General features: G+C 34.8%; 1 protein-coding gene across 5 annotated transcripts; it reads left to right on the top strand.

The window, feature by feature from the left end:
• Positions 1-426: 426 nt before the first annotated feature.
• LOC138321565 (far upstream element-binding protein 1-like) lies at positions 427-22,306 on the top strand. Of its 5 annotated transcripts, none has more exons than XM_069265321.1 (20): positions 427-553; positions 1,333-1,429; positions 2,160-2,201; positions 4,644-4,683; positions 4,972-5,162; positions 5,576-5,705; positions 5,942-6,203; positions 6,624-6,671; positions 7,924-7,947; positions 8,594-8,653; positions 8,853-8,955; positions 9,148-9,248; positions 10,923-11,109; positions 11,606-11,766; positions 13,847-13,968; positions 14,245-14,357; positions 14,765-14,809; positions 15,550-15,762; positions 17,056-17,237; positions 18,350-22,306. In XM_069265321.1, the coding sequence occupies exons 1-19, from the start codon at positions 482-484 to the stop codon at positions 17,214-17,216; spliced, it is 2,172 nt and encodes a 723-aa protein (XP_069121422.1). In that variant the 5' UTR covers positions 427-481; the 3' UTR covers positions 17,217-17,237; positions 18,350-22,306. The 5 variants fall into 5 exon arrangements, with proteins under 5 accessions (XP_069121422.1, XP_069121421.1, XP_069121424.1 ...); XM_069265320.1 differs by having other exon boundaries at positions 9,142-9,248; XM_069265323.1 differs by lacking the exon at positions 2,160-2,201 and having other exon boundaries at positions 9,142-9,248.
• The last annotated feature ends 545 nt before the right edge of the window (positions 22,307-22,851 follow it).

Below are 22,851 nucleotides of genomic sequence, written 5' to 3'. Positions count from 1 at the left end.
ATTTACGATATTTATTCTAAATCTTCAGTGCAAGTGTTTGTTGAGAAAAATTATTTTTATTCCCAGTTCATATGCGTCTCGCGTGGTGTTTAGTAGTGTCAGAGATTTATATAGTAATTATATTTAAATCTCTGGTAGTGTAAAGTGACGGTCACTACAGAGTATATTTATGTAAATTTACTCTTATTTCAAAATAAATATATATTAGTAGGATTTTTCTTTGGTTTTTAAGATTTGTGAAATAAAAAATGCTTCGTTTATGTCGAAAAAAAGGATAAACGTACCAAAATGTCTATCTAAATTTACCACTTTGATTAGAAATGATGAATGATAAAATATTTCACTCTGTTATCCTTTATGGAGCCCCTGAGTCGTGTTTCCCAAATGCGTCACTATTATCCACCAATCACAAGTCTTGATTTACTTTACTGCAACGAGTCAATTTACCTTTCTCGGCCGCCATCTTTGTCGTTTGCGGGAGATGGAATCAGCAGGTCAAGGAACTGTGGACGCTCAAACCGCTTTTGCTGACGCCGTTGCCCGCGCAAGACAGGTAAAATGATACGTTAATGTCCACCGCGTACACTGAAAAACAGAAATAGTTGTCATTTCGCATTTTCGACTATTTATTTGTTCACCGGAGGTCTTGTTCTTCGTGCCCGAGCTCGACCGCGTGGTCTGCGTCGGCATGTTTCAAAGAAGCCATAAGCCCGCGTCTTGCAGCAAAACCTACTTCCTTTTTACCTCATACAAGAATACATTCGAGATTTTACTAAATTACCATCTAAACAAGCAACTATCCTACCATATTTCTATTTGTGTAGTTTGAAAACGGTGACTTCATTTCTCTACGACGTTAATTAGTAAAAAACAAAGCAACCTGAAGTTGGACAGGAAGCGGCCTTTGTAGTTTCTACCACCATGGCGTTTTTCGTTTGTCATTGCGGAAGTTAAATAAAAATGGTCAATGTTATGATAAAACACTAAGCACTTAGTCCTATACACTATGTGGAGACGAGAGAGCACAAGAGGAATAGGATTGATGGAATTTTGTTTAGAACTACATATCACGTGGCGACACTAAACATAAAACCTGGTCATTCAGTACGAATGTGGGCTATGCAAGCACCGAGTTATGTCGTAGATATCAAAACCAACTAGATTAGGTATTTATAATTTCATTGTATTGATTTTGGGAATTTTTATATCGCAATCGATTTAGTTTCAAATATGTTAATACATTTCACAGATGCTAATTCTTACTAAATATAAAGTTTCATTATTACAAATCTAATAAATAGTATTTTGAGAATTTTTTATTTTTTACTGCAGATCGCTGCCAAAATCAACCAACCCGCAGCTGGAGGTGGGGATGCTTCAGTGCCTGCTACATTGAAAAGGCCCTTTGATTCCGACGGACAAGCTTTTGGTATGAGTAAATTATGATTTAACTAAGAAAATGAATGAGATATACTTTTTGTCCCCAATATCCTTTTAAGACTGTTGTATCATGCTTGTGTGTGCTTTTTAAGTTGCCTCATGATATGGTTTTGGACTTATATTTGCAGCAATGATTTTGTCACCTAAAGGTACATTGTCTGAAATAAGAAAATGAAATAAGAGAAAAGAACAAAAAAAATGTTAAAAGTGGAAAAGAAAAATCTCAATATAAAAGTAAAGGGACATAAAGGATCCCCAGATCAAAGATAAGCAGTTTCTTCAAAAAAAATCTCCCACTCCTTAGATTTGATACAGTTTGGATATTTCATAACTAGAGGTATACTGTTGCAAATAGTTCCGATGTAACATAGCACAAGGAATGTTTCACCAAATATGTAACAATTAACAAAAAGAAAACGAAAAGAAATGCAGACTTTTTACCAAAAGTACATTTGTATCTTTATATGGAAAAGTTTGGGCCATTATATTGGTGTGACAGAACTTTGTGCTACTTATCGGTACGCAAAACTGGCATCACAGATGCCCATATTAAAGAATGGACTAAGGACAGTGTACCTCTATGTGCTAAAAACACAGTGGTCACCACACCTATCTGGTTAAACAGCCAAACTGTACCAACTTGTCTACATAAAGGCTTCATCCCTACCTTCCTTCCTCGAGGGGGATACATACAATATGTGCTTTGTTTCTTTTCACAGGTGAACCAGAACAAAAGAAGAGTGTAGCTGCTATTAACGACCGTATGTGTTCTAAAACCTTGTACAATACAAACCCACATACACTTCAGAGCACCCTCTTGATTGGCCAGACTTTCAATTAACGTTTTGTTCAAAGTTAAAATGCCTAGGCTAAAAGTGTACAATTTATACATGTGATGTGTAATTATTACATTTCATGTTTGTTTTGCTTTGAATCCATTGTCTTTCTTCATATTCGTTGATCAGACGGTAAATATCTTTTGAAGTACACACAATCTAATACAGATAGATGTTTTCATCCTATATATATATTGCACTTCTCACTCCAATCATAATACTTTTAACATTTCTAAAAAAAAAATTATTTTTTTTTCATTTTTTTTTTTTTTACATTGCTAGGCTTAGTTGTAGATACTATTTTCAAATTAACCATTTTGTCTATAACCATTTTGATTGAACTTAGAAGTAGTTTCGAGAAATACTTTACTTGCATGTGAGAATTTTTTGTAAGCACTACTCTTTCAAATCTCTAAAATGAATGTTTCTTTCTTGTTTTAAACAGACATTTTCTCCATTGTTAAAATCTACATGAATAATTGAAGAAAGACAATGGATGTACACAGGTTATGGGTGAACGTTTTCTAATGTGAACATTTTCAGGAGTTCAATTCTCATCAATGCAATTTTCATGCTTTAAACATGTTTTTCTGTTTATGCATTTCCTTCTCTAGCAGTGATTAAAGATCTATGCAATTTATAATTTATATGTCTTCTGATGTTTTTTTCATATGATGATTTGAAATTACAGTTGAAATTGTTGATTTTGATGTTGTTTCATAATTAACTTTTGATGACATACTGAAATTTGTATAATTATTTCATTATTTTACATTGAAACACATTTTGATTGATTGATGATTTTGTGAATATGTTCATTCTGATGCCTGATGCTTGATAAGAATTGTGCATGTTTTTAATGGAACACCTTACCAATTTAAATTAGTTTGAGATTTTTATGTTATTAACTAACACACAACTATTGATACATTAACATGCCAGTAGCTGTCGTCTTAACTTCCAAAAAATATGCATTCTTGATTAGAGTTTCGTGTTGAACCATGCATACCAAACTGCTTTTAATGTCATCTTTGTGTTAATTGTGTTGATTTAAAAAAACTGCACTTTGAAATTAAAATAGCAAATGTAGTAAACTATTTCTTTTACATCAGAACTTAAATAATGATCTGTATTTTATTTTGTAAAAATGCCGCGTCTTGGCCATGCAAGAAATGGTGTGTGGGATTCGTTTTCTCATTTAAGTTCTGTCCCATGCAAAATAATTGTTGAAATTCATTTCTCTATTATATAAAACTTGTGTATACGAATATGGAAAGGAAAAGAATAATACTTGAATGAATTTCATTAATTTCATTTATAGCCTATAGGTAGTGTTTTTGCATATCTGTCAATTTTGAACTTTAAGATAGGAACCCTGATAAATTTTACATGTTAGAAGACTTCAACTTATATGAGGCAGGTGTTGGTTTTGAATCCTTTTACCTAACATAGCTAGCTATCAATCTATTCAGAATTACGGAGACATTTCTGTGCATGTTTTCATCTGTAGATAAAGTTCCTGTATCTATTGTCTGAAATTTTGCTTTTTTCTGAAACATGACATTTTCCCATTATCACATTTCCATATACTAATGTAGATTAAGCCTGTGTATTACATGCAATCTATGTTGCCTGAACCATCAATGTTGACATCAGTTTTATTGATTGACCTCGGAACACTGGCACAGCCATTTGTGTGCACTTCAGTAATATATTTACTGGAAAATCTAGTATAAAAGGCACCTAAAAGCTAGTCTGTGGCAACATACATCAGCGTTTTTCCTGGGTATTTTCGGAAATTGCCATTGGTGAAAATTGTGAAATTTTGTGCGATAAAAGTAGGAAATGAAAAATTTTAAGTGTTAATGGATATTTTGGAAATGGTAGAAATAAACAATTATCCTTCTCTAAGTATCAAGTATAACAATGTATACAAAAATAGGACGTTTAAACTTGAAATTTCTGGATTTTTTTTTGTTTCGTCACATAAAATAGACATCAACTCATTGATTTGGGAAATTTAGACATAGATTTGGGGGGGGGGGGGGGAAATAAGAAATAATATTGGGAATGGGGCCATATTTCAGCCCCAAATATATAGGCAGGAAAAAACACTGTACATGTATGAATTTGAAGTAGTAGATATAATTATGTTGAATAATTTAACTAATGAAAGAATATCGTTAGAAACCTCAATGAAAGATTCAATATTTTAAATGGGAGTAATCTGCTTTTTGTGCTTCATAGTCTGCTTGTGTGTGTGTCATTGCATGTAGTGATGGGAGGGTAAATATGTGTTTGTTAAAATGGTTATGGGTCGGGTGTTTATACTCAATGTGTGCTTTTATGTTTTTTCTTGCTTTTCAGCTATTGGTGCTCAGTTGAAAGCCCTAGCAGGTCAACAGAAGTGAGTTTTGTTAGAATATAATTTTAATAAATAATTAATTATATGCATGTGAATAAAGATTATTAAATTTTTGATAGTAAATACATGTACTCTTGTTTATGTTCATTTTGACAGAACAATTTTGATATAAATCTTAATTAATTGTCATTGAAATTGAGAATATATCTAATTTGTGTACCATATTTGCTCATATATGTTATACCAGTAAAGATTTTTCTTACATACTTCAAATACTTGAATTACTTTATATTCTGTCGATATTAAATGGTGTTTTTTTCTTCATTAAAGTCCTGCAGCAATAGCTGCCCAAGAAGCTGCCGCCAGAATTAATCAACAGTTAGGAATCGGGCCTGCATCCCAACCTCCCCCACAGGCAGGTTTACCGACAAGTATTACAAGTAACCCAAGTATACCACACAACGGTTCAGCCATGGTGATAACAGAAGACTTTGCTGTGCCAGACAGAATGGTTGGCCTTAGTGAGTATTTAGATTTTTTCACAAACTTTGTTGAACAGTGTTGTGTTACATTTGTCAGATGAAAATGTGTTGTGGTTGTTAAAGAGGAAGGTGGCAATAATGTGTGTAAAATTGAGTGGTTTCCACTATGTTCAACCAAGTTAGGTTGTCTGTTTAATTGTGAAGTCTCGCAAGAAATATTTGTTGTGGCAGCTATTCAAGAAATATTTGTGATGGCAGCTATCTTAGAAATACTTCTGACAGGGTTGTTGCTTTTGTAGGTTTCCCCAGTTGCGAGTCAAGTTGGCATTCTAGTACAAGTACTATACATATAAAATATATTTTAAAATCTGAATGCTATAGTTTACCACTTAATCTCTTTACATTTTTAAGCATAATGTAGATTATCTTAACAAGTTTTGCTTTCATTTCAGTTATTGGCAAAGGTGGTGAACAGATCACGAGGCTGCAGGCAGAGACAGGATGTAAAATCCAGATTGCCCCAGACAGTGGTGGTTGTCCAGATAGACCATGTACTTTAACAGGAACTCCAGGATCCATCGCGTAAGACTGCTCCCATTGGTTAATCAGCATAAGAGTTGGGGATTATTAAAAACAATTTTAGACGTTGCATCCATAGCAAATGTGTATTTATTACACCAAAATGTTATAAAATGTCTTGAGAAGGCAGGTTTATATATTGCAACAAGTATATGACAGTAAATTACACCATTTCTTTATGCAAAAATTGAAGATGACATCTTATTTCTCTTGTGATTAAACCTAATTTCCTGTTTCAGGTCATGTAAACAGCAGATGCAGGATATTATCATGAAGGGCCAAACCAACCCTGGAGACCCATCCGGCCACAGCGAGGGTAATACTGTGGTAGAGATGATGATTCCAGGAGATAAAGTGGGTCTCATCATCGGCAAAGGAGGCGAAAATATCAAACAAATGCAGGAGCGAGCTGGTGTCAAGATGGTCATGATTCAGGATAGCAACATACCATCATCCATGGAGAAGCCTCTTAGAATCTCCGGCGAACCCAATAAGTGTAATGTAGGTGGAAAAAGCATGATAAAATTTAGAAATTGGCCAACCCAATAAGTGTAATATAATCAAAGAGGTGTGAAGTGAACAATCCATGTTTGTTTTTTTTTGGTTTTTTTTTATATATATATATATATTTAAAAAAATCTTATGCATTTTCTTTGAATTTATTAATAGGTATAAAGATATTGGCCTATCTACTTATAAACTTGATGGTACTTTAATAAACATACAAGTACACTCTATCCTCAATTTGCTTTAAAATATGAGAATGATTTGCAGATCTACAGAACTTGTTAATTTAATACATTTTAAGTGACATTAACATTTGACTTTTTACATGTTCATTGAAACATAATTAAGTATATTCACACAATGTATGCAGTATTTACTAGATTGCTTTTTCATACGAACATGTTAAATTTTCAGAGAGCAAGAGAAATGGTAATGGAGCTATTAACAGAGAAAGACATGGAGGTAAACAATTAAAACCATAGGTAGACCTTTCAAGGGTTAAAATCATAACTATTATGTAGTTTTGCAGGATGGAAATGAAGTACCACTTCATTATTTCACAAGGAAAGGACAAGTTCAAATATTTGAAGCAAAAAAAATAACATGTCATATAGTGGTGTTCTGATTAATCGAGTTCGCCGAGTATCGTTGGTTTGAGGTGTTAGATCAATTAATCAAGTAAGAGGTCTGTAATTGAGTTTGTCAGAATTTTTCGACACCATGCTAAACGAAAGTATAAATTTAGCTGATCACTAAAACATGCTAGAATACATAGCCAACTTGTTAAAATTATTCCCTTGTGTTAGGTTGTCATACATTTCATTTCAAATTTTAAGTGTCTAAGCAAATTCAAAAGCGCATAAGCACTACGTAGTAATGTAAACTTCAGATGAGCATGATTTGTGGGGAAAAATAAGCGACATGAAAACATGACAGCACAGAGAGGCCTCACGATTATAAGCCTCTGAAGGAATTTTTTTTATATGAGACTTGTTTATACATCTAGGGAAAAAATATACGATTTTAATCGATCATTGATTGATTAAATAAAATTGATGATCGACCATGAAATTTTAACTGATTCCCAACACTGATGTCATGTGATGCTGGAGAAGGGTATCCAATTCAATTTAATTTAAAGGCCCACTACCTTTCCGAAACGGTTTTTTATTTTTAAAATGTGAATGTAAAACGAGATCGATAATTTTGTAGAGTCGCAAAAGTTATTGACTTACCGTTAATACTACATATATCATCACCTTCTGAACAATTTAATCAAAATTAATAAAATGTTAATTTTTATAACGCGGGTCGTCATGTTTCCCGCCCTCGTCCTAAATACTGCGCGGTAGTTGACTATCTCTGCGCCAGACGGCAAAACAGTGAAATGACTCTCCACTGTTTTCATATATTACGCGGTAAATCTTGCATATGTTTGGTGTTGCAACCTCTTCTTAGGCCATCGGTATATATTTTATATTGTTATTAATGTTTTTAAGAAATCATTATATTTTGCTCCGGAAAGGTAGTGGGCCTTTAACAAGACCATCTTAAATTAAGATATTGTTTGAACAGTAGTTTTCTTTAGGGAACAAGTCTTGAATGGCAGTTACCAAATGCTGGACAAGCAATTCATCCCAGCTGGAATTGAGCATTAAATGTTGTAGTTATTATAGATTAATTACGTGCTATGATTCAACTCCCACTTTTTCAGAATGGAGGCATGTGGGGTCAGTCGGTAAGCGAAAAACTTTTTACATTGTCGGATTTTGTCTTAAATCTGTTTTGGCAGAATTGCACAGAATTTTAGCATGCCAAGAAATTGCACATAGAAAAAGTGATTGTTGTTCTTTTCAAATGTATATTCCTCTAGATGTGTTAAACTTAAATTTGGAACATATTCAACTGAAGCCCCCACTTATAGTCATTCTGAAACCTTCAAAAAATGGGATGATTGCTTGTTTGAGCAGATAAAAATGGATAATTGCTTGTTTAAGCAAAAGTAAACTGCTATAAATAATGTATCAATGCTTACTGAATTAAACCTGGCACTTTAAATGTGTTTCCCTTATATTTGATCAAAGTTATTATCCTTCAATTTGTTTCAAACTCAAACTCAATAAGTACCCAACATTCTTTCTATGGGTGCTTTTTTAAGTGAGATGCACTACATGTAATTGTTTAGTTATTGGAACTGTTGTATATATAATTATGAATACATGTAAGTGAAGCCCAATTAGAAATGGCTATTGTATATTTCCACTATCACATAGGAAACAGGTCAACTTGATAAGGGAAAAACTGTTTGCTCCTTTTCAAAAGAGAAAATCATATTTTACAATCTAAAGCATTTTATATATATACAAAAATGATTTATATTTCAGCCTGGCGGTTTTAAGAATAATTCTTTTGGCAACAGTATGGGCGGACAGCAATCATTTGAGGTAAGTTTTTGAAAATGAAGTCAACAATCGCTGTTTACCTGAATAGATACAAACAGTAATACATACAGCCCTATTGGCAAACTTTAGTGCATGGTGCTCTCAATCATAATGCTGAATATTGTGCTGAAATTCTTGGTTTTGCGGAAGCATCAGTTCTGGTTGTTCTTGTGTTTTAATTCTTTTGATTTTTCTTTTGTAGATCCCAGTACCTCGTAATCTTGTTGGAATTGTTATTGGTAAAAGTGGTGATATGATCAAGAGAATTCAGCGAGAAACGAACGCTAAAGTCCAGTTTAAACCAGGTGACTTGATTTTAAGATTAAGATCAATATTCCAAGTTTATGATCATTGAATTATTTCATTGCTATTTTATGAAAAGGACTAAAGAAAATTTAATTTTCGATAAAGACTTATTAGTTCGTTAATCTTTTTGATAGGTTTTACTTACTTGACAGGTTTCACAATGTTGTTTTGTTTTCCAATTTTTGATCTAGATGATTCTCGCCCGGAGAGGATGTGTTCGATCCGGGGATCTTCTTCGGAAATCGAACAGGCGGCCCAGTTTATTGAAAATCTGTTGCAGGAAGCTAGTAATGTAAGTTAAAAAAAAACCAAAGGTGATATTGAGGGTAAATATTGTTCTTAATGACCCATATTCCGATAGGCTTTAAGGCTGTTATTTTTCCAAACTGAAATTCAGCTACAATAAAGATTCAGATAGTGTGTATAGTCCTTAATATTGCAATTTTAAAAAGTCCTAAAAAATACTTGTAATTAAGTCATAAGAATTCAGTAAAACCTCTTGGAGAAATGCACATAATTAGAACCCTTGAGAACATTCTTGTGTCATGGGTGTCGACTTGTGCGACATAAATGTAAGGAATTCGCTAACACCACCAGGATGTGTATTCATTCAATGAGTGGGGTTCGATAGTAGACCTTACAACAAAATTAAAGTCCTAGAGCATTAGTTTATCCTAGTCTTGATTGATATATACCATACTCTTTTCTATTGACTAAACTGGAAAGTTCAAGTTCAAGTGATATGAAAATTCAAGAAAATGTTTTATAGCTATTAGCACCAAAATAGCAGTTGCAGTTCTATGCTCCACAAGAGTTTAAGAAAACTGTTTATGAAAGGCCAATTTCCTGTAGATTAGTTTACAAGACTGGCATCAATGAAATATTATGGAAAAGGTCTTTAATTTTCAAGATGTAACCCAAAAAAGAATCTTTATTCTTCCAATGTGAAGTAAAAAGAGTTACACGATTTAAGTCTATATTGTTGCAATAGCTTATTTTCCAAAATTTTAATAATCAAAATTTAAGACCTGTTATTTTATGTCTGATATTCAGCTACTTTACAAATTCACATTGTGTATGGTACCTAGAAGTGGTAATTTTATCATTGAAAAGGTCCTGAAAAGTTCTTAATTTAGTTCTGAAAATTCGGTAAAAACCCAGAGAAATGCACATAATTAGAACCCTTGAGAACATTCTTGTGTCATGGGTGTCGACTTGTGCGACATTAATGTAAGGAATTCGCTAACACCACCAGGATGTGTATTCATTCAATGAGTGGGGTTCGATAGTAGACCTTGCAACAAAATTTAAGACTTGCTTGCTGGTCAAATTCCCTGATATAGTGCAAACTATTCTTCGTATTAACATATACTTGTCTTAAGTGTACAATGTTCTTCTCTCTGCCTTCTATAAATAAAGAAATTTCAGAAAGGTCAATTTCCCACAGATAAGGTTACTAGAAGGTGGAGCATGTAAGAATCACCAAAGTTCATGGGACATTGTCATTTCATTTAAAGAGACCACAGCAGTAGTTTAAATTCAGGGATATACAAAATATAGAACTTCTGAACCTATGTTTACAAAAAAATGTATAACCACTTATCTTAAAGCACTTTCTGGAATCTTTGAAAAAGGATGGTAGCACAATGAATAAGCCTAAATGACGCGTGTTATTTGGGTGTAGTGCTTGTGCAATATAAACATGAAAGGAATTCGCTAACACCATAAGGATGTTTCTACATTCAATGAATGGGGTTTGATAGTACACCTTTCAACAAAATGTGTCCTAGATCATCTGGGAATATGATTGTAGAATATTTATCTTGGAACCAACTAGATTCTCTCACACGTGACAGCTTGAAAAAGTGGAAAACTGAAAGGTTGAAATAAATGATAATGTTGAATAAGGTTGTATACCACAGAAAGTGTTTTGAGCATTTACAATTTATGAATTTTTGATTTTCAGAGGGATAATCAAGATGGTATGGGTCGGGGCCGAGGGTTTGGTCGTGGAGGAGGAAGAGGAGGTGGCCAGTTCGGTGGTCCCGGTGGCCCTGGAGGAAGGGGAATGGGACGAGGTGGTGGTTACGGTGGAGGAGATGAAACCACCTACCCTGTACCAGCTGACAAGTGTGGACTAGTCATTGGCAAAGGTCGGTTTTCATTTCATAAATGATGCTTGACTAGTTTGTAAACAAAATGTAGCTAAAGCACTTTCAGTTGCTCTTATAGTAAACTGTGTGACAGTAAATGTTCAGTTACTGTCATTTGTTGTTTTTATCTTCAAAGTATTTCTTGGGTGTAAAAAAAAAAAAAAACTTTAGATTTTTTGTTGCGTTTGGCCTATCGTCTAAAACAATTATTCATGTGCAACCATGGAAGTAACAATAATTAATTTAGCGTATTTTATCATCAATTGTGATGTTTCTGTTTTGTATACATTTGGTAAATCTAAATAACTGAGAGATGAAATCTGCTTTTGAAATAAATTTCAACGAGTATGATAATTTTATTTTGTTAAATATGGCATAATTATGATGGTATTAAAGGACAAAAAAAAGGGGGAGGGGGCTGTCAAATTAGATTGATAAAACTGTTTTCGCTGTCCTTCTACAACTTTTCATTGTGTGTTGTTTAATAATGTCACAGGTGGTGAAACGATACGTCAGATCAACCAGATGTCTGGAGCTCGAGTAGAGCTGCAAAGGTCACCAGGGCCAAATCCAAACGAAAAGCTCTTTTCTATCCGAGCTGGAGACAAGGGCCAGATACAACATGCTATTCAACTTATATGTGAAAAAGCAGGCTTGGTAAATTATTTTCACACTTTGGTCAATAATACAACGTAAATTCTTTAGAAAATTCAGTTTTTAGCTCACCTGGCCCGAAGGGCCGGTGAGCTTATGTCATGGCGCGGCGTCCGTCCGTCCGTCCGTCCGTCCGTCCGTCCGTCGTCCGTCCGTGTCCGTCAACATTTCCTTTAAATCGCTACTAGTCATAGAGTTCTGCATGGATTGTAACCAAATTTGGCCACAAACATCCTTGGGGGAGGGGGAACAGAACTTGTATAAATTTTGGCTCTGACACCCCGGGGGCAGGAGGGGCGGGGCCCAATAGGGGAAATATAGGTAAATCCTTTAAATCGCTACTTGTAATAGAGTTCTGAATGGAATGTAACAAAATTTGGCCACAAACATCCTTGGGGGAAGGGGAACAGAACTTGTATAAATTTTGGCTCTGACCCCCCGGGGGAAGGAGGGGCGGAGCCCAATAGGGGAAATAGAGGTAAATCCTTTAAATCGCTACTAGTCATAGAGTTCTACATGGATTGTAACTAAATTTTGCCACAAACATCCTTGGGGGAAGGGGAACAGAACTTGTATAAATTTTGGCTCTGACCCCCCCGGGGCAGGAGGGGCGGGGCCCAATAGGGGAAATAGAGGTAAATCCTTTAAATCGCTACTTGTCATAGAGTTCTACATGGATTGTAACCAAATTTGGCCACAAACATCCGTTGGGGAAGGGGAATAGAACTTGTATAAATTTTGGCTCTGACCCCCCGGGGGCTGGAGGGGCGGGGCCCAATAGGGGAAATATAGGTAAATCCTTTAAATCGCTACTTATCATAGAGTTCTGAATGGAATGTAACAAAATTTGGCCACAAACATCCTTGGGGAAGGGGAACAGAACTTGTATAAATTTTGGCTCTTGCCCCCCGGGGGCTGGAGGGGTGGGGCCCAATAGGGGAAATAGAGGTAAATCCTTTAATTCGCTATTAGTCATAGAGTTCTACATCGATTGTAACTAAATTTTGCCACAAACATCCTTGGGGGAAGGGGAACAGAACTTGTATAAATTTTGGCTCTGACCCCCCGGGGGCAGGAGGGGCGGGGCCCAATATGGGAAATAGAGGTAAATCCTTTAAATCGCTACTTGTCATAGAGTTCTACATGGATTGTAACCAAATTTGGCCACAAACATCCGTGGGGGAAGGAGAACAGAACTTGTATAAATTTTGGCTCTGACCCCCAGGGGGCAGGAGGGGCAGGGCCCAATAGGGGAAATAGAGGTAAATTCTATCAATCGCTACTTGTCCTAGAGTTCTACATGGATTGTAACCAAATTTGGCCACAAACATCCGTGGGGGTAGGGGAACAGAACTTGTATAAATTTTGGCTCTGACCCCCCGGGGGCAGGAGGGGCGGGGCCCAATAGGGGAAATAGAGGTAAATCCTATAATTCGCTACTAGTCATAGAGTTCTGCATGGAATGTAACCAAATTTGGCCAGAAATATCCTTGGGAGAATAAGAACTGAGTTTGTAAAAATTTTGGCTCTGGTCCCCGGGGCAGGAGGGGCAGGGCCCAATAGGGGAATTATAGGTAAATTCTTTAAATTGCTACTTAATTGTCCAAGAGTTTTGTATGGATTGTAACTAAATTTGGCCACAAACATCCTTGGGGGTAGGAGAACAGAACTTGTATAAATTTTGGCTCTGATCCCCCGGGGGCAGGAGGGGTGGGGCCCAATAGGGGAAATAGAGGTAAATCCTTTAAATCACTTCTTCTCATAGAGTTCTGCATGGATTGTAACCAAATTTGGCCAGAAATATCCTTGGGGGAAGGGGAACAGAACTTGTATAAATTTTGGCTCTGATCCCCCGGGGGTAGGAGAGGTGGGGCCCAATAGGGGAAATAGAGGTAAATATTAAAATTCCTTCAGAAAAGAAACAATGAACCTGTATTCAGAAAATTATTTGGCATTACAAACCAGGTGAGCGATACAGGCCCTCTGGGCCTCTTGTTTTATCTAGTTCATTCATATTTTGACTGATATAACTTGAACCAAAGCTTATAATTGAAAATAACCTCAGCCTTGTTTATTTTGACAGCCACCACCATCCGGTGGACCAGGGCCTGGAGGTCCAGGAGGTCCAGGACCCCAGGGTGGACCAGGAGGTCCTATGGGAGGTGGCCCAGGAGGATTTGGAGATGGTTTTGGAGGACAGCAGGGGTAGGTCTTGGTTTACTGTAATTGCCATAATTAATGCCTTTACCTGTTCTGGATGAGGAGTTGAAGTGATATAGCTGCCCAACATTCCATGGATTTAACGATGTCTCAAAATGTGTGATGTTTATGTCATTGGCATTGTATTCCATCTTACGCGTAATTCATGGCCCTTTCGTTAAAATTAAAAAAAAAAAAAAAATGTAGTAAAAATCAATATGTTCAATATCTCATTTTCCCACAGAATTTATAAATTCCTTTTCCTACCTGTTCTGTTTTCAGTCAACAGCCACCAGGAGGCCAGTTTGGAGCTCCCCAGGGACCTCAGGGTGGAGGTGGTGGTGGTTGGGGTGGAAACAACTACCAGCAGGGATATCAACAACAGCCTGATCAGAGTAAGTCCACAATTTATTCTCAAGCTAGTCTTAAAAGTTTTCTGTCATCCGACTCCATGTGAGGTCAGTGAAATTTCACATTTCAACCTTCTGAAGTTCCACTAGTGGAATTTAACTAAGACTTGATGGTCCTTATAAGTGTTGTTATTTTCCGGGATCAGTCTAAAACTAGATTGATCTTTAGCTTTTCCAGTTCAACTGGTGCCAAGGTAGTCGGATGACTGCAAAGGCCCATGGGCCTCTTGTTACTATTTATTCGTGATATCTGCTAACGTAACAATGATAAATATTTGTTCTTCTCTTCCTCCATCACATACCATATGCACAAATTGATGGATAGAAACCATTCATCTATATAAACTTCTAAATTTATGCACAGACACAGTATCTTTTCTCTACAATTGTAGATATGGAGTCTCGGGATTTTCCTGCTTTTCAAGAACCAAAAAAAGGTTTCAAAATTTATGGGATATATATTTGAGTGAATTTTGCTGATGAGAGTTTTCATGTTTTGTTTTACGAGAACATAATTGTTGCTTTTCGCTTCCCATTTCCTCCATGAAACTGTGCACAGGATATGAGATGCTAAATATGATCTTCTAACTAATGCCCCCTGAAACCATTGCCAAAAGTATCCATTTGATTCCAATTTGAACTTTCAATACTGTTATTAAAGAAATGTTGCTTTTCACATGCAAGATTGATTCAATATTGATAACTGTTTTTGATGTGTCCCTTTTATAAAAAAAAAAAAAAAAAATGCTTTTCAGCATGATTTGCATTCCCAACCCGGATGTGTGCATGAAATATTTTTGTTAGTTTGAAGGCCTGTTTGTTAAAAATCAATGAAGAAATGTGAAAAATGAAACGAAACTTCAAAAATAACATTGCAACTTTTTAAAATTCTGGTACAGTATATTTTTAGATGCAATACTCTTTAAATTATATCAAATAAGATGCATAATTTTGAATTTCAAGTCTTGCAGTTACATTTCATTCACTGAAGTGTACTGTAAAACAACACTAGCTTATTTTTCAGTAAGTAATCGATGAAACCTATTGAGCAATATTACAATACATAATTTGTTATTAACTCCTTCCCAAAGACACATTAAGAAACTTTAAGTAAAAAAACTGGAGCATTCTTCTGAATCTCTAGGGATGAGTTAATCGTGTGTTTGTTACCTTTTAGATAAACAGGCTCAAGACAATGCTGCAGCGTGGGCTGCCTACTACTCGCAGTATTACAATCAGTACGCCCACAACCAGTATGGTCAGGGTGGAGTCCAGGGTCAGCAGCCACAGCAGCACGCCCCTCAACAACAGCAACAGCCACAACAGCAGCAACAACAGCAGGGCCAGACAACCCCACAGCAGGGCTACACAGCTGGAACAGCAAACCCATGTAAGTCCACCACAACCTCTAACCGTTTTCTACCCTTGAACGAAGGTATCGCCTGTGACATCATTACTTTGTGAGCAAAACATTTGCTCTGAAAAAATGTGTCTTGCTCCTTAAATATGTTTTACGGCCCATCGACAACTAAGGTCATTTAGTGCCAAACTAAAGTCACAGTCAGTAGTAGGAAAATACAGCAGATACAATGTCTTTAAATAGGAAAGGGGTACAAGTAACCAAGACAGTTTTAAGGTTGAATAGCCTTTGCTTTAGTATTCATTGTCAACTAACAATCGACATCAGGGTTAAAATGAAATGTACCTTTTGGGAACAAATTGAATGATGATAATTTCACAGACCTGTACTGAATCAAGTGAAGATTTGTTTTATCTGACACAAAGTTCCCAAAATGAAAGTGGCTTCACCAATGCATGCATGAAGATTCTGTGTTCTTTCGATTAGGCATTATATGGCATTTATGTTCCTTTCCACAGGAATTTGAACTTATTTAACAAGTATATTTCATATCTTGAATGGCTATATATAAAGCAGTTTCTAAAGAAAATAATGTATGATATCAGTATCTTAACTGTTTTATCTCCTGACAGTCAACCTTTGGTCACTTGGCAACAAATTGATTAAGTTCGAATAGGTGATAATATAATATGTATGGCATACCATGAAAACATGAATGATGAGTAAATACTGCAATCTCAGTTGAGTAAATTGAAAGAGTGGATTATTTTGTATGATCAAGATTTACTTGTAAACCATTATTGTATATGTACAAAATGAATGATGATAATTTCACAGACCTGTACTGAAACACTGTGTCGATTTGTAGTTATCTGACATTACTGTGAAAGTCTACAAACGTGTCCCCCTCTCTAAGTGATTTAAATTTGAACTTTTATTTGACAATAATATTTCAAACCTAAAATACCCATGTGAGAAATTTTCAAAAGCAAACATGGTTGATAATCTCTTTCATCATTACCATTTTACCTGCTGATCACTTGTGCCACGATAACAAATTAATGGGTTGATGCAGAATATGTATGTATGACATTTCATGAAACACAAAGACTAAACATTGCGGTCTTACTTTATAAATTGGAAGAGAGGGGGATATTTTGTATAATCATTTGCACAAAATGAATGATGATAATTTCACAGACCTGTACTGAAATACTGTGTCGATTTGTAATTATCTGACATTGCTGTGGAAGTACTAATTTATAATTGTCAACTACTTTGTCTGTGTATGGTAGATTAACAACTGTACCTTTATACTTTCAGCAATCAACCCACAGACCGGTCAGGCTGACTACAGCCAGGCATGGGCAGAGTATTACAGACAGCAGGGCATGCACTACCAGGCCAACCTCATCTTACAGCAGGCTCAACAACAGCCAGGCGGGGCACAGCAGACAGGCCCTAGTCCTGTACAGCAACAGTAGACTCTATAGGCACATCCTCAGGTTAGTAATCACACTGCTCATCTCTCTTACCACCCTCTTACTTCCCATTTCTTGCAGGGTTTGCTGTTTTCATCCTTTTCAAGAAGGTCACTAATCTCTAATATTTTTCTTTGCTTTCAGAAATCATTTTACGCAGTTGTGGAAAGTCACTTTCCATAAAGCAGGTTATTTTTGCCAGGATATTTTCACGATTTTTGTGGGGAATTGTTATTTGGTTCACTAAATATCCAGAATTCTATATATAATAACGCTCTTTACATAGAAAAATTTAGATTGTTTAAAGTAAAATACTTAAATAACTTAAAAAATGGAAATCGTGAAATGTTAGACCTGCAAAAATTACTAGCTATATAGCTATTCAGACTTTGACACATTTCGACATGTTTTAAACAGCAGTTTGTATTAATGGATATCTAAATCGAAAGTTCTATGAGAAATCAACTTCAATGCAATTATTTGCAAACTACATAAGCATAAGCTAAACGATAGTATTTGACTGCTCATGTCGGAATGTTACAAAGCATCATCGTTTTTATTTTGTTTAGGTAACCCAACAACCTGTCGAGTGTGCAAAGACAGAATTCGAAGGCATTCAGCAATTTAGCAAACTTTAATGATAGTTGTCTGATGTTGAGGTCAAATTTTGTCCCCAAAAATAACACAATTTTCTGCATGTTGCGATTTTCAAAAAGAAAACCTGTCACATTGGGATCAAAATGCAAGCAAGAGAAAATGTTTTTAGAAAAATGTCAATGTCGTGGAGTTGAAAGTAGATAAATTAACCATCGTCTAAGATAATTTTTAAAAGAGAAAAAAAACTACAACATAAAACAGGTACTATTTATGTTAATTTTGTATGGTTTTGGGTAGCCTACCTCCATTGCTAATTCTGTGCAGAAAATTATGTTTTATTTAAATAAAAAAAAAGTTGTAATCGAAGAAAAAGCCCATGGCATCATTGGTTATTTTGACATCTTGGGGTCAAAGTCTATGGCTAGACATAGATAATACACAATTTGACCTCAAGATGGAAGATACATTATCATTAAGGAGATAAAAATATTGGTGATCTCATTGTTATGTGTTTGTGTTTTCCTTTATTTTTTGTGTAGGACAACTGGTGGATAATTTTTGGAAAAAGGGACAAGATATTATATCTCACTCACTTCAGACTGAATTTGAATTGATGACAGAAGATATAAAAACTGCATTATGGCTTCTAACACCTATAAGATAAAAAGATGTGTCTGTTTTCCTTTATTTTCTTATTTTAATCTCCATTTAATAGTTTTGTGTTTAATATCTAGATATATAAGAATAGACAGTCATCTTTGTATTGTTATACTTGTAAAATCACTGTATCAAGCTTATATGATTATCGTATCATCATAAACAATCACTTCCTCGTTCATCGAATTCTCTTCTGTCAGTTATTCTTGTTTTTATTGGTAACCCATGAACCCAGCATCGCAATATCTCGTAGATGTAAGTAACTAATTTCTTTTAGTGAACTACACATTCCAAACTTGCATTACTATAATTTTCTCTTTATGTTCATGAAATATGTTCATTGCTACTAGTTTACCTTTTATGATAATGTGACTTAAAATCAAAATATTTTTGACTGTATGTAACATGTTTAAGATAGGTTAAGAAACAGAGTATTTAGTGGACAGTATGATAAATAAATTTGTGCTAAACTTTTATTGAAATATCTCACTTGATGAATTTTCTCATGTCATAAGTTACGTTGTTGTTATAAAAGTCATGCTCAGGCGCTCACAGAATTACATTATGATTATTTAATTGTATTTTGAACAGAAAATCATACTTGTATGTATGCAAATTGATAGTTTTGTTTAGATATAAAGATATGTGAATACTATATAATGTTACATTGTTTGGAAACATAAATGATAATGTACTAGGTTTAAGTCACTGTAATGTTAAATTTTTATGATGATATGAGTCATTTTTGTAATGATAATGTATAACAGATAAATTTATTAATACTTGTGTAAAATGCTTCAGGTTTTATATTAAATTAGATTGATGACGGAATGCCAAATATGTGTACGTTAATGAATGTGTCGTACTACATTGCTCTATTTTTAAAACATTGATAGTCTTCGTATTATTTTTTGTGCATCTTTGAAATGATATCTCATAGTCTTTGTTTTTTCGTTGACCTGACCGAGCTGCCAAGTCTCTTTGTGTACGATTCACTAATTTTTATCCATGAATAACATTGTAAACTATGTAAAATGCCATTGTTTTTGAAACTATAACTCTTAATATGATAATGAAGTCGATGATGTTGATGATGATAGTTGTATTATAGTTCATCATATTTGCTTAGTAAGCACTTTGTATTTCATGTTTTAAATGGTCCGTAGCATTATACCCCGTCATTGGTTTTTGTCTTTGAATTAATATGCTTTTATTAGACTGAGGATTGATTGTTTAATAATTTTTTTAGATTTAATATTGTGGACATGATTATGTATATATACTTACGGCACATGTATCTATCACTACAGTCATATTTTTTGAGCATGTAAATTTTGTGCTGTGAAATACTATGTATCTAAATGTACCCTTCAAGGGCGAATCGTGTGAACCAAGGACTGGTCTCCCCAGGTGAAGTATGACTTTGGAGGAAAATAATAAATGTTTAAAACATTGATATCATTGCCTTATCGTTTTCTTGATCCACACATTGTCGTGTTTTAACGGACAATGTTGGAACAAAAACAAGGTTTGGTTAGAGGAGGCAGATGTCGGAGATGCAAAAAACAACATATGACACCTAGAACTTGTATCATGGATCTAAATTTACTATATGCTTATCCTTTTACTACAAAACACATCATTACCAAAGCATACTGGTTGTGAGTCTTGTCCCAAATATGATTACACACCCCTTTTTCCCTCTTATTTGCTCACAAAGGACCTGGCCTATGGTTTGGTCGGCCCCTTTCGGAAAACAATAGGGGGGAATAAGGGGCATCTATGTAGATAGATACTATTTTTGCTCCATTGCTGATTTGATGAGAAACTTGTCTGATAGATTATAATATGAATGTAGGTTAGTATATATATATTTTTTTTGAAGAACAATAAATTGGCTAGTCACCAGATACATATATTGCTTGCATTGCTGAGATATTGATGATTCCATAATTTTCTTTTTTAAATGTTTATATTTCTGTCTTGATATTGAAGCGTTTTGATACTTTGATAAAAATAAACACAAATAACACACCTCTCTGTCTCGTTAGGTAGCAGGACGCTCTCGACTGGCCTGAATGGTGCAGACAGGCTGACGCGGGCTAGAGCATGGCAGCAAAACTCATTACAACCTTTTATCCCTTTTGTATTCATTTTGCACTTTTATGTTGGCAAACCTTGAGGTATCATTCTGAATTCCATGTATAGGTTATTTTAATTTGTTTCCCTAAACTTGTATGCATATAATAAATGTTCAGTTTAAAGAGAAATTATATAATCTTGTTTGCTCGATAATCAAATATTTTGTCTTATTTCCAGAAAATAATGAGTTGTCTCAATATTTCATCTATTTCAATGTTGATAAACATAAACTGTAATAGCGACTTCACTTGTGCCACGTATGTATTGCTGTAGTGCATGACCGTTTCCTTGCATAAAATTATGACTTTGATACAAATGCTAAATATTTCAGGAAATAACTCTTGTAAAAGGTAATGTAGATTTAGAAATGCGGATATAATTGAACTGTGATAGTGTAATGGTACGTATCTTAAAAACAAAATCAGGGATCAAGCTGTCTTTACAAACACTTTTATGAAGTATGAAAAGAAGAATATCTTGTATCATATTGCAGTGTTCAAATATTAGGTAGATTTTTTATGTTGATGCAACAATTGATTCGTTCTTGTATTTTTGTCATGTTATTATTGTCCTCACCAACTCATTCCTAAATTTGCTGACAAGACACGGTAGTGTATGTTCATTCTCCTAAATAAATGATCTTTATATAATGACACTGTAGATATTATGACATGCATATTCTTGTATAGTCTGTTTGACATGTGCATGTTGGACCAACAACTTTGAATATTGGAAAATAACTTTGTCCATTTAATATGAATGACTTGCCCAAAACTTCACATTTTGATGTACTAGTATTGTAAAAAGATGTTTTGCATACAAAGAAAAAATAATAATGTTGACCTGTTGATGCCATGATTGAATATATTTAACGTTTTTGAATGAAGATCATCTTATATATATTGAGATATGAAAATCGTATTCTTCAAAGTGCTTCGTATATAATATACCTTGAGATTTTTATACTGCTATGTAAGAACATTTTTTTCATGACGTGCAATGCAAGCTAGATATGAGGTGGCGATATAAAGCTGTGAGACTTGATAGACAATGTATACCCATTGATGACTTACACGAGGCAGAATCCTGGAGCATGGAGCTTGTGTTTTATTTCGGAATCTTAAAATTCTGCAAGCATTATATAAGGATGTTTATGAATACTTTGTATCAAAATTTGTGTGCCATTTTGTTATTTTAATTGATGATGGATTTTTTTTATCATGAAAATTTAAAAACTTTTGCACTAGGTATAATAAACATGTGTTTGTGTCTCCCATCTGTGATAATAATTAATTATCGGATGTAAAACGACTAATATCATACTTTCATAGTACACTGCTTGATTGGTTCACATTTAAATACATACATTTGTTGTTGCTATATTACACAACACGTTATTAACAGGTGAGTATATTCATTGAGAGTGATGTATATTGTAATATATGTGTGGTACACGTGTTATAAGCTCATAGTGACTTCAGTGTGTCTGACGCAAGGTAAGCCGTTAATCAAGGGATATAAGCCTATGTTTTTTGAAGTGCAGACTTTTATGTGGTATTTAAACAGGTTCCCCTCCCTCTTAGTATGATCTTAACATTATGAGATCCCTTTCATAACTAATGATCTATTTAAGATGTGGCAATTAAACTTTTGGGTTTATTTTGCAAAATGTGCAAAAAATAAACTGTTTTACCTTTTTCTCGGCTCATTTGTAGTCTTTTATAAAATGTAAGTGATTTATGGAGAAATGCAGCCAATGTGTTCGGAACATTTATATATTGGATAGTTAATATTGTGCGCAAAAAAGGACGAACTCTGCAATTTTGGCATTCAATTATATTAGATAATGTTCCGTTTATTTGCTGCATGTCTTCACACTTGATGGACATACATTTGTGCGTCATCGAACAATATCGTGGTCAACCATAGAACACATTGACAAATAGGTTGATATTGACTGCCACTCATTTGTGTTGCAACCTTATACTGGCGCCACTGTTCACCATGAAAGTTGAGGGGACTTGCCATGCCAGGTTTTTATTAAAACAATCATTTTAATGAACATGGCATTGCGATTTGCGACTGTATTACCTCTGGGTCGTGAGTTTAGATACCATGTGGGATAGTTGCCAGGTACCATATGAAGTTTGGGGCTTTTCCTCCGCCTTCTAAACAAAGCAACCTTAAATTACCATAGATGTTACTAGAGCGTCAAACCAGTCAGAAGACTTTTATTAGTAAA

This window comes from Argopecten irradians, chromosome 4 (genome assembly GCF_041381155.1).
Source record: "Argopecten irradians isolate NY chromosome 4, Ai_NY, whole genome shotgun sequence".
Lineage (NCBI taxonomy): Eukaryota > Metazoa > Mollusca > Bivalvia > Pectinida > Pectinidae > Argopecten > Argopecten irradians.
The sequence above is the reverse complement of the archived record's forward strand: the minus strand, read 5'-3'. Positions and strand labels throughout refer to the sequence as shown.